This window comes from Bombyx mandarina, chromosome 18 (assembly GCF_030267445.1).
Source record: "Bombyx mandarina strain Sakado chromosome 18, ASM3026744v2".
NCBI lineage: Eukaryota > Metazoa > Arthropoda > Insecta > Lepidoptera > Bombycidae > Bombyx > Bombyx mandarina.
In genome coordinates this window covers 7,294,541-7,307,310 of record NC_143224.1, presented here as the reverse complement: position 1 = coordinate 7,307,310, position 12,770 = coordinate 7,294,541, and the positions used below count along the sequence as shown (strand labels likewise).

The window sequence follows — 12,770 nt, the reverse complement described above, 5'->3', positions numbered from 1 at the left end:
TTGATGTTGTGATGTCTATGGACACCAGTAATAACTTATCATGAGGTGGGCCTCGAACTCATTTATTCGTTTAAGCCATTAAAACAAATCTGATTTTGGTTTGATTCTCAGGAGTAAATTCTGATAATTTATTTACATTGATAAAAAAACAGAAACGTGACAGACCGAATAAAATATTTTGTATTAATTAATGTAGTTAGTATTTTTCATTTCTTCGATTTAATGGTCATACAGAAAAATTTTTAGAAAGATGAATACGTACAAAAATGGCAAGTGTTATATTGTGTAAAAAGGGTACTAAAGGCGGGCTTACTACTACTACTACTACAGATACTAATTTTTTCTTACACTAGTTTTTGACCGTCCTACTACAACCTATAGAACGTAATAATAATTTAGTAAAGTTTTCTGCTAAAATTCATGTCTGTTTAAAAATTGCTGGACAAATAGTTATTCTCGATTTCTGTGCTCTCACTAAGATACCACAAGAAAACCGATTTTATCGCATATAACATTTATGTTTTACTGTATCTAGTAAAAAGAGATTTTATAAGACAATCTCATTTCCAAGTATTTTCGTGAGGTCTGTTCGGACGCGGAGGGCGCATTATTCTCTTTATTAAGGCGACCCTAAGATATTTCGTTTTATTACGACAATTTCTTATATTTATACGTCAAAAAAGCAAACCCGTGTACCTTTGGAGTAATAAAAGGTAATGGTGGTAAGTAAGGTTCAGTATCGTTTTGTTCGAAGCTGAATCTCCGAGGTGATTTCATTCAGGATTATGTCTTCATTCGCGAAGGGTGTTAAAATTAGGTTTTCGTGGCCATTGGCTAGTAGCGCTTTCTCAGTTTGTTTGTTCTGTTGAACAGATCATGCGATGCTTAAGATAGTTCTCCTATTAAACGACACCTATTAATGGCTAGGTACATATTTGGAGTGTACAATAAAATCAAAGTATATTTGTTTAAAATCTATATAAGTTCATCGCTTAGATAAAATGTCGATTAATTAGTTTTAATTAATGTTAAGCTATGAATAAATTTAATAACTAAATTTTTGTAGTTACTTTTGGGTAATGAGGCTGATTTGAAGGCATGTAAATATTATTATTGGAAAAAGTCATAATGCACGCTGAAATTTCCATGGCCCAATATTATTACAGTAACTCTTTGAATGAAAATCCCAGAATGTATTACTAGTGAAGGTTTTTTTTTTCCGAATTAAATTTACCTTTCAGCGCCGCGTCCTTCGCGTCAAAACGTTTGCAATCCGCTTTTTCACGCTCCCATAACTCAATTACGTATCTACAACGCTTTTCACACACCTGAAAATTATTTACTACGGTACTAAATAATAGGGTTCATATTTCTACGGTTACAAAATCGAATGAAAAACTCCCAAAAATCATTGAACTTTATACAAACAAAATAAATTAAAAATTATTTAAGAACACGCTGTATTGAAATATTGTCATGTCATAAAGATGATGTACAATCTTCGATCAATAATACTATTGTGTACAATAAATACACTACATAGTATTGTGTTGTTGTTATACTTGATACTTCAATATTATGTTTGAATTGTGTTGTTTACCCCAGAGCTGTTTACCCCAGATTTTGATGTCGATAGGCACTGCACTACTTAACACCAGGTGGACCATAGGCTTGTTTGCAAGTCTATATTTTCTTCTTGCACGTCAAACAAAGTTGCGTACTGTCAAATCATTTGACAAACATCTAGAGTTGATCAAAATATTCATACAATAACAAGCGCTTACGTATTATTTATGGTCAAAATATGATTTTTATTTAGCGAGACTTCAATAAAATGTCAAAATTGACAAAAAACCTAGCAATAAGTTTATTTTTGAAACAAATCTTTTCATTTCCTATAAATTTTTAAATTATTCTCAAAATGAAAAGTCGATCGTTGATGCCTAAAAACCTCGCAGACAGAGTATGTGACCTTGAATGTGCGAAGGACCAACAGCCGACCGTCGAATTCGTTGGGCCAGTGAAGATAGTTCTCGTTGATCCTTCTAAAAAGGAAAACAGGAGAAAATCGTGCGGGGCTGCGTTTATTGCTTTGGCCAATTTGATGATGGGTGCTTCTAACATTACCATTCTGTACTACACGCTCGGTTTCAAGTTAAAACTATTTGTAAATTTGCACATTGTTTTGTGTACAATTGGGGTAAGTTCAATCGTTTTTTTTATGCGTGCGTGATAGGATAATAGAAACTTTATACAAAGGTTTGAGGAAAGTCTTCAGCGGAAGGCAACGATTCGGCTATTCTTCAGTGATAATCATTCACGACCATACGAACCGAAAGGTTGTCTGACTTCAAAAGCAATAAAAAAGCCTATATGTTTTAGAATATGCGACAACCACCCTTTATATGATTTGGCAAAGCGAAAGGACAATGCGTTTTTTTATGCGGTAAAGGTTTCTCGTCGCATATCCCGAAATTGAGGGCCTGTATGGACCGTGATAAACAATTGAAGCTGATGATTCTATAGTCAAGATTATTAAAACACGCCTTTATTATTTTCGGTTAATGTAGTTTTGTAATAAGGTTGATATATTACAAATCAAACAAGAGGAATTCATTCTATTTTTATTTATCAAAAACCTACATGATTCATTACGTCAATATTATTACTTAATATAAAAAAAAAGTCTTAGCAAATTAAAACCGTATGATAAGACGATGTTTGGCAAACTGGATTTTAGACGAATTGCATAATGAAAAAAGGCAAAAAAATATTAAATTAAACACATATAGGGTTAAAACAAAGAGATAAAAATGCATGAGTACAAAAAAAATACAAAAAATTTGTCAGGTGTGGGGTTCGAACCCACGCTCCCTCTCGGGAACCAGAGCTTAAATCTGGCGCCTTAGACCACTCGGCCAACCTGACGACATCTCATATTGGTATATTTAATGGGTGCAATGTACCTGCACAATAGACAAACCGTGGAATTACATGAATTAAAAAATTTTACAATTTTTTTAAACTGAATAGTTAATGTTTTGTACATATAGTTTGTAAATTAAATATGTTTTGCGTAATAAACCTATTCCGATAGACATAAAATGGTAGCACAGAGTACTATTATTCGTAGAGAGTGCTATAAGACCACACATTTTGGTATCACTGTCCTGCCTAATTCTGCCGTGAAGAATTCACGTGGTCCAGTCAGAAGTGCGAGATTGCCTGAATTAATTTAATTACTTTGAGAATCACAAAGTTAGCGGTAACACGATGTGGATTGTATGCGGGCACTAGCAACTGTTTAACATTCATCTATCTATGGTAATAAATAAGAATCTCTTATAATTACGATTTATGCTTACTCTTTATTTTATTATTTTACTTAGTTGTTGTATTATATTATACAAACGTGCTCCAGAAAGGTCACGACCCTCAGCGCTGATGAACACGACGCAAGGAGGCTTACTCTAAGAAATTATCAGTTTGCTGATTTGAAGATGTATTTATTCTGAATGTGGTTGTTATTTTCAGTATCAGTTATGTTTCCCTTCGGCGATATTATTGTTGAACAGCCTAAACGGTGCCAGCTCAGGGCTGAAGTTAAAACAAAGGAAGTTCCAGCATTTGTTCCTTCAATTATTCGGACTTGGTTGTGGAGCGGCGGGATCCGCTCTTGTTTTCTTGGATCACTTTAAAATGTCGAAATTTACATTTCATTCCATTACAGGTACTTTGTTTTGATACGATTCAATTATGATAGCAGTTTTTTGTAGTGATTATGTGTTTATTTATTTTTAATTACAATTTAATTTTAAATTAATTTAATTTTTTATTTAATAATTAATTTACTGGTGGTAGGACCCCTTGTGTGTCCGCGCGAGTAGGTACCACCACCTCACCTATTTCTGCCGTGAAGCAGTTATGCGTTTCGGTTTGAAGGGTGGGGCAGCCGTTGTAACTATACTGAGACCTTAGAACTGATATCTCAAGGTGGGTGGCGCATTTACGTTGTAGATGTCTATGGGCTCCAGTAACCACTTACCACAAGGTTGTGAGCTCGTCCACCCATTTAAGCAATAAAAAAAAGAAGATTGAATACAGTTTATAAGCGTGGTGTTTACCAATATCGTATAATGTCACTGACCTTTGACCCCTATGATCGAAGATATCCCGCTCACATTGAGTGACGCAATTGTACATTCAATAGCGAAATGTTCTTTAGTTTTTATGATAAGTTAGTTACTAATAGGCTACTATAAGTCGATAGGCCAGATCAGCATATTTCTGATAGGAACTGGAATTGCAGCATGCGGCATTGAACGATTGAACCAAGTGTCAAGCCAATGAAGTAATTTGAAATTTTGAAGACACAGAAACAGCTAAAATAAACAATAAATAAATTGCGTTTGTTTAATTTCAGGTGTTGCCTCCGGTGGTATTGCAGTACTAGCAGTTTTAACGGGTTTGATAATTTATTGTACCGGCAAAGGAACAGTCGAGGACGTATGTAAGTTTTGCCACATGTCGTATGGAGTACTGTCTTTCATATTATCTTCGGTTTGTTTCGTTTCGGGCTTGTTAAGACCGGTCTATTCTAAATGGGTACCGTTGCCCGAAATGTTGGCTTTTCCAATAATATTTTGTATATTCGTTACTGTTGTTGTCGTTTTTGGACCGGTGTATAAAGTTTTTAAAAAAATGGATTATTTTTGAGTTGAATAAAGTTATGAGTTTGTGTTGTGTTTTATTGGAGTATAATGTTTTCGTTGCTAGTCATTTTGGTTTCGTTTATAACCGACTTCAAAAAAGGAGGAGCTTCTCATTTCGACTGTATGATTTTTTTATATTTGTTACTTCATCGCTTTTGACTGGGTGCATCGATTTTGATGATTCTTTTTTGAAGTTGACGCTTCCCGTATGGTCCCATTTCTATTTAGTCCATTTCTGATAATAGTATCCATGAGAAAACCATATAAGTCTTAAATTAGCATTAAGTACGTGCGCAAAAAGATTCTCGCTCACGACTCGGTCGTGCGCGGACGTGCTTTCCGATCCGTGGCCCGCTTGCGAGCTGCGTCTCTGAACTCACAGTTGTGCTCGACAGTGTAGTGACCGTGAATACATCGTGCTTACAATTCGGTAGTGCGGACGTTCCGATCCGTTGGTTGCTTGCGATCTGCGTATCGGAGTCCATTTTTGTGCGCTAAAGTGTTGTAACCGCGAACCCACCCTTTACCAACTGTCTTTTTCAAGGCAAAACCAATCGCTACGATCAGGCTTCCTGTGGCACTCACAGGCTAGCGATTTCCTAACCCTTCCCAAAACAACAGTCTTTTTCAAGACTAGACCCCCGCTCGCGATTCTGCCTGCTGTAGCATTATACAGCCCGAGCGGGTTCCTTTCCTTTTCCCCGCCGATTGCCGTTTTCACGGCATAGGCATTCCCCCCCCCCTGCTCCTTGCTGTCCTGCAGCACAGGGGGGTTACAAATCCTATCCGGGGCCTCGCCTTTCGGCGAGTTCAACAAAAGTCCCGGGGCCGCCCCCCCCGGGCAAGTAGACCGAAGAATGGAGCAAGAAGACGTTAGTGATATTGTCGGGTTCCTCCGGGATAGGTACCCGTCAATTAGGGCCGAGTACCTAGAGTTTAGGGCCGCCCGTGGCAATCACTCCCCCCCCGCGTCCGTCGCCGCGTACTTTAAACGTGCCTCGGAGGCACGCGCCGCGCCCCCCGCCGCCGCGTCAAGTTCGAGCGCACGTTCCGACGTAGCGACTCACGAAGCGCCTAGCGCTACCCCCACCCCCGCACCCGCGTCGATCGCGTCATCGCTCGTCTCGTCCGTCGCGACCTCGATCGTTTCAAATAGTTCAGGCTCCGATACCGAATCGGAGATGGACTTTGAATCCGCGTCCAGCCCTCAGCCCGGAACCTCGGATGGTTTCCAAACGGTTACCCGCGGAAAGAAACGTACCCGCGTCGTGGAGTCCCGGAGCTCCTCGACAAAACAGACGAAATCCGCGTCCGCCTCTCGACCGAAGGTAGTAATCACACCGGAGTCGGACTCCGCGCGCCGCGTAACCCCACCGCCGCGTCCCAAGCCCGCGCCCGCTCCTAAAGTAGCTGCCCCGCCCCCGCTGATACTTCAAGAGAAGACAGCGTGGAATCGCGTATCCCAGGCCCTTCAGGCAAATAAAATTAACTACACCCTACACTACAGATTCAGATTAAGGTCGCAACGCCGGGCGACCATAGGGCCCTCTCAGCATACCTCCGAAAGGAGAACATAGGTTTCCACACCTATGCTCTTCAGGAGGACCGCGAGCTCCGCGTAGTAATACGCGGAGTACCGAAAGAACTAGACATAGACTATGTTAAGGAGGATCTGATCGCTCAGTCACTCCCTATAGTTAGTGTGCATCGGATGCACAGTGGGCGGGGCAAGCAGCCCTATAATATGATCCTCGTCGCGTTGGAGCCAACCCCGGAGGCAAAAAAGAAAATCTCATGCCTCTCGACAGTTTGCGGCCTATCCGGGGTCTCCATCGAAGCCCCCCATAAACGTGGCACTCCCGGGCAGTGCTACAGATGCCAGCTATATGCCCACTCGGCGCGTAATTGCCACGCGCGTCCCCGCTGCGTGAAGTGCCTCGGCGATCACGCTACGTTAGATTGCTCGCGAGTTAGGGAAACCGCGACCGAACCCCCCAGTTGTGTCCTATGCCTTAAGCAAGGGCACCCCACGAACTACCGTGGATGTCCTAGGGCTCCGCGAAAACGTCCAACCCACCCAGCTCCGCGAACCGTCGGCCCAAAGACTTCGGCACCTCCAGTGCCGAAACCCGCCTTCGTGCCGGCTGCAGTTCCCACGGTCTCGGCGTGGAAAAAGCCGCTGCCGTATACGAAGGCGGGAACGGAAACCGCACCCCCGCCCCCGCTCGTGACACGCCCCGCGCCCCAGCCCCTGCTCGCACCTCGCCCCGCGCCCGCGTTCCGTCCCCCGCAACCCTCTGCCGTCAACGACTTCGCGCTCGTGCGCGACTTCGTCACCGCGGTCAACTTCGACCGTCTGCGATCGTTCGCAGACGCGATACGTAGGTCGGTAACCCCCGAACAGCGTCTCGCGGCCGCTTTCAATCACATGGACGTCTACGAGTCCGTGTCCCGCACGTTATAAAAATCTTTACCGGTAACCAATGGCGCAAAAAGGTAGAGAAAAACCGTATTCCCTTACGTTAGCATTCTATAATGCTAACGGACTCGCGCGGCAACGCGATCAAATTTTCGAATTCCTCCGCGATAATCTTATAGATATTCTATTAGTGCAGGAAACCTGTCTGAAGCCTTCGCGTCGCGACCCGAATGTCGCGAATTACGTCATGGTTACGAATGACAGACTCACCGCCTCCAAAGGCGGGACTGCCATTTACTATAGACGGGCCCTGCACGTTGTCCCTCTCGATACTCCCTCGCTCTTACATATCGAGGCGTCAGTGTGCCGTATCTCGCTGACGGGACACCAGCCGATCGTCATCGCATCCGTTTATCTCCCCCCGGACAAGCCCCTCCTGAGCAGTGACATCGAGTCACTGTTCGGCATGGGAGACTCCGTCATCCTGGCAGGCGATTTAAATTGCCACCACACTAGGTGGAACTGCCATCGTACAAACGTTAACGGTAGGCGTCTCGACGCGTTTATAGACGACCTCACCTTTGAAATAGTCGGTCCCCCAACTCCAACATGTTATCCGTATAACATCGCGCTCCGTCCGAGCACTATAGACCTGGCATTGCTTAGGAACGTAACTCTGCGCTTGCGTTCCATCGAAGCAATGTCAGAGCTCGACTCAGACCACCGACCTGTCGTTATGCAGCTCGGTCGCCCTCACAACCCAGTCACTGTTACGAGGACCATGGTGGATTGGAATAAGCTGGGCACGTGCCTAGCCGACGCCGCTCCGCCAATCCTCCCTTACGGCCCGGATTCGAATCCATCCCCCGAGGACACCGTCGAATCCATAAACATCATTACCGATCACATCTCTTCCGCGATCATTAGATCTTCAAAAGAAGTCGATGTGGAGGACAGCTTCCACCGCATCAGACTGTCCCCCGATCTTAGGAATCTCTTAAGAGTTAGGAACGCGGCAATCCGGGCCTACGATCGTCTTCCCACGCATTCAAACCGGATTCAGATGCGTCGTCTACAACGCGAAGTCCACTCCCGCTTAAGTGACGCGCGTAACGATAATTGGCATAGTTATTTAGAACAACTCGCGCCCTCCCACCAAGCATACTGGCGACTAGCTAGGATTCTCAAATCCGAAACTACCGCTACTATGCCTCCCCTCTTACGCCCTTCAGGCCAACCACCGGCATTCGATGACGATGACAAGGCTGAGCTGCTGGCCGATGCACTGCAAGAGCACTGCACCACCAGCACTCAACACGCGGACCCCGAACACACCGAGTTTGTCGACAGGGAGGTCGAGCGCAGAGCTTCCCTGCCGCCCTCGGACGCGTTACCCCCCATTACCACTGACGAAGTTAGAGACGCGATCCACAACCTCCAACCTAGGAAGGCACCAGGCTCCGACGGCATCCACAACCGCGCGCTAAAATTTTTGCCAGTCCAACTGATAGCAATGTTGGCTACAATTTTAAATGCCGCTATGACGCACTGCATCTTTCCCGCGGTGTGGAAAGAAGCGGACGTTATCGGTATACATAAGCCGGGCAAACCGACAAACGAAACTCCTAGTTACCGTCCGATTAGTCTCCTCTCGACGATAGGAAAAATTTACGAACGGCTCCTTAGGAAACGCCTCTGGGATTTTGTTACCGCGAACAAAATTCTCATAGACGAACAGTTCGGATTCCGCTCTAAGCACTCGTGCGTACAACAAGTGCACCGCCTCACGGAGCACATTCTGATAGGACTAAATAGGTGTAAACAAATCCCGACCGGCGCCCTCTTCTTCGACATCGCGAAGGCGTTCGACAAAGTCTGGCACAACGGTTTAATTTACAAACTGTACAACATGGGAGTGCCAGACAGACTCGTGCTCATCATACGAGACTTCTTGTCAAACCGTTCGTTTCGATATCGAGTAGAGGGAACTCGTTCTCGTCCCCGTCAACTGACCACCGGAGTCCCGCAAGGCTCCGCGCTCTCCCCGTTATTATTTAGTTTGTATATCAATGATATACCCCGGTCTCCGGAGACCCATCTAGCGCTCTTCGCCGATGACACGGCTATCTACTACTCGTGTAGGAAGATGTCGCTGCTTCATCGGCGACTCCAGATCGCAGTAGCCACCATGGGACAGTGGTTCCGGAAGTGGCGAATTGACATCAACCCCACGAAAAGCGCAGCGGTGCTCTTCAAAAGGGGTCGCCCTCCGAACATCACTTCGAGCATCCCACTCCGTAGTAGGCGCGCAAACACCTCCGCCGTTAGTCCCATCACTCTCTTTGGCCAGCCCATACCGTGGGTCTCGAAGGTCAAATATCTAGGCGTCACCCTCGACAGAGGGATGACATTCCGTCCCCATATAAAAACGGTACGCGACCGCGCCGCGTTTATACTAGGACGACTCTATCCAATGCTTTGTAGTCGAAGCAAACTGTCCCTCCGCAATAAGGTAACTCTCTACAAAACTTGTATACGCCCCGTCATGACGTATGCAAGCGTAGTGTTCGCTCACTCAGCCCGCACCCACTTGAAATCCCTTCAGGTTATTCAATCACGATTCTGCAGGATAGCCGTCGGAGCGCCATGGTTCCTTAGGAATGTGGATCTCCACGATGACCTGGAGCTCGACTCATTTAGTAAGTATCTACAGTCGGCATCGCTGCGCCATTTTGAGAAGGCGGCACGACATGAGAACCCTCTCATCGTAGCCGCTGGAAATTACATACCCGACCCAGTAGACCGAATGGTAAACCGTCGACGTCGCCCAAAGCACGTCATTACGGATCCTCCCGATCCATTAACGGTGCTTTTAGGCACCACAAGCACCGGTCACCGTCCTCGTCGAACCCGTCGCTTGCATCGAAGGGCTCGACGAGCGAACTAACCCATAGACACAGCCCACTGAGTTTCTCGCCGGATCTTCTCAGTGGGTCGCGTTTCCGATCCGGTGGTAGATTCTGCGAAGCACTGCTCTTGCTAGGGTCAGTGTTAGCAAGTCTCCGGTTGAGCCCCGCGAGCTCACCTACAAACGTTAGGGTGAAGCTGAAATAGCCTCTCAAGGCTATCAGCATAGGTAGGAAAAAAAAAAAAAAAAAAAAAAAAGTACGTGCGCCACAAATAGATGAATAACTTAATAACTCAATATCACGCCAACCGATTTCGGTGATTATTGTTTTTAGTGTATACTAATTAGTTTTCGAATAACTTTTTTTTCTTTTTTTGAAGTCCGTTTTTGTTAATGCATGCCTATTTACAATTATTACTAAACGATATTTGACTAACACTTATATTATAAAATGGTCATTCTATAATAAAATTCTCATAATATAATAAAATCTGAGAGAGAATAGCTCAAATTTTATATGTATTTTTAAAATATTATCGATTTTTAAATAGTTGATTTTAATGACTTAAAGAATTAAAACGCACATACGTTACGTATGAAAATCAATGCTATTCAAAATGTCAATTCAATTGGTGCTCCCGAGGCTGTAAAGAGCATCCGTAAATCGGTTACAGTACTATTTCTTCTCAGCCGAAGCCAGGTTAAGCCTGAGCTATGCGAGCGGTTTGTCGTCACCTGTGCTGTTACGTCATAGGAGATTTGCTCGTGTTCTTGCATTTATGTGCAATGGCCAGCGTTATCTCCGGAACGGATTTAGCTATTGTTAGTAAAGTGATATTCAGATAAGCCTCTGGGATTACCGGTGGATCTTGGAAGCTATTACTCAATTTAATTTCAAGGAAATCGTTTCTTGTAGACGTTATTATTGGCATAAATGATAGGCGGGCTAAAGGTGTACCTGAGGCTTAGTGATCATAGATAAAACAGCGTGGTGACGTGATTTGGGCGTCTTCACAAACAAATAATTTATGGGAGAATACGAATTAGCATCAAGGAATTAGTAATCACTGACAGATGTCGATTTCTTTGTTTTGACTTTACAACACTAGCAATAGCAAATACTGGATTCATAATTCTAACTTATGTTTTCAATGGCTTTACAAACTCTTTTAGCCCGTCACAGATTTTTACTTGCATCGTGTATTATAAAAGGGGTGACAAAGATATTGCGCGCGTCAAGTGGTACCTTGTTCAGCAAAATCTATTTTAGGTTGATCCACATGTCGTATGATTTCCTTGCTTTCCTCATGTTCGTTGTGTGCCTATATTATGGGTCATTTCAGAAACTGGGCAGACCCTTATGTCCTTTATGTTTTTTTATCTATTAACTATATTTTCTTAAAGTTATTCAATGTACGACCAGATTATACATTTTCTTTTTTACAATGTATTTCTTGTTACTTTGTGACACCTTTGTATAATGAAATAAACATGATTAAGCTGTTTAGAAGGACATCAGAAGGCAAATTGGTATGGCAAAGAGAGCTATGTCCCAAATGGACCGTGTTTGGGCGGACAGAAACATCTCGAGGAATACCAAAAAGCAGCTCATCACCTCCCTTGTCTTTTCCATTTTTCTCTACGGCGCAGAGACTTGGACCCTCAAGAAAGCCGACCGCCGCGTTTGAGATGTGACGCTGGCGGAAAATGCTCGGGACTCGTTGGACAGAACACAGAACCAACGAATCCATTCTTACCGAGCTCAAGATTACAATGCGCCTCAGCACTACATGCGCGCGGAGGAGTTTCGAGTTCTTTGGACATATCGCCAGAAAGAGAGGTGACAATCTGGAAAAGCTGCTGGTAACAGGCAAGGTATGCGGAAGAAGGCCCAGAGGCAGAAGTCCAATGCGCTGGTCGGACCAGATACGCGCCACTCTCAATACTTCAGTCCACGTTGCTATCCACACAGCCGAGGACAGGCAGGAATGGCGCAAGATAATACAGGAGAAAGTTATTAGAGGAGGCCACGACCCCAAGCACTGAGGATTATCGACGCAAGGAGGAAGAGGAAGCTGTTTAGAACATTTAATTTTTTTGGAAAAAATTAAAGATCAAGCTAAGGCTGCGAATTATAATAATTTAAATAATAATTGAAAATTAATTCCGATTATCACCGCTACTTATGCAGGATTGTCAAGTTTTGTAGTTTGTAATAATAATATACCCTCATTACCTAATTGCGAAAGTTTGATAGAATTAGGTGAAATAATTTAAAAAAGTGTTTAAAAGAACGTGCGAAATCTCTTTTTCGCCATCACATATGTACCTACGTACGTACATTTGTGCAGTCTTGTGTATTGCGTAAAGTTAAAGTTTTCTCATTTAGTCCAGAGCTGCACGTAAATTTTGTAACATCTAAATATGTTGATAGTGTTTTCGACACTGCAAAGTGTTTCAGCTTATAAAGTTTAAACTCTATATATGTTTGTTGTTTTCTTGTTTAAATTGGATTTGGTTTGTTTAAGTGTTCAAAATAACTGGGTGCGCCATTCGGGTGCGTGTTTCAGGAATTGTTTGGGAGATTAATAAATTTGGATTTTAATGGTGGTAGAGCAGTTTTACAATTCAGCGGAGGTTTCTTGTCTCATTATTCTTCTCGCTTCATGGTTGAAAAAAGTCGCATATGTCTATGGGCTTCGACAACCAATTAACACCAGATTGGCCGTGA

At 43.7% G+C, this 12,770-nt stretch overlaps 1 protein-coding gene and 1 non-coding gene across 2 annotated transcripts; one reads left to right on the top strand and one right to left on the bottom strand.

Annotated features, from left to right (window-relative positions):
* Positions 1 to 1,921: 1,921 nt before the first annotated feature.
* On the top strand, positions 1,922 to 4,716 carry LOC114249085 (uncharacterized). Its single transcript, XM_028182560.2, has 3 exons — positions 1,922 to 2,200; positions 3,535 to 3,730; positions 4,424 to 4,716. The coding sequence occupies exons 1-3, from the start codon at positions 1,922 to 1,924 to the stop codon at positions 4,714 to 4,716; spliced, it is 768 nt and encodes a 255-aa protein (XP_028038361.2).
* TRNAL-UAA (transfer RNA leucine (anticodon UAA)) lies at positions 2,845 to 2,928 on the bottom strand. Its single transcript has one exon. It is a non-coding gene; the product is annotated as a tRNA-Leu (tRNA).
* Positions 4,717 to 12,770: the final 8,054 nt, after the last annotated feature.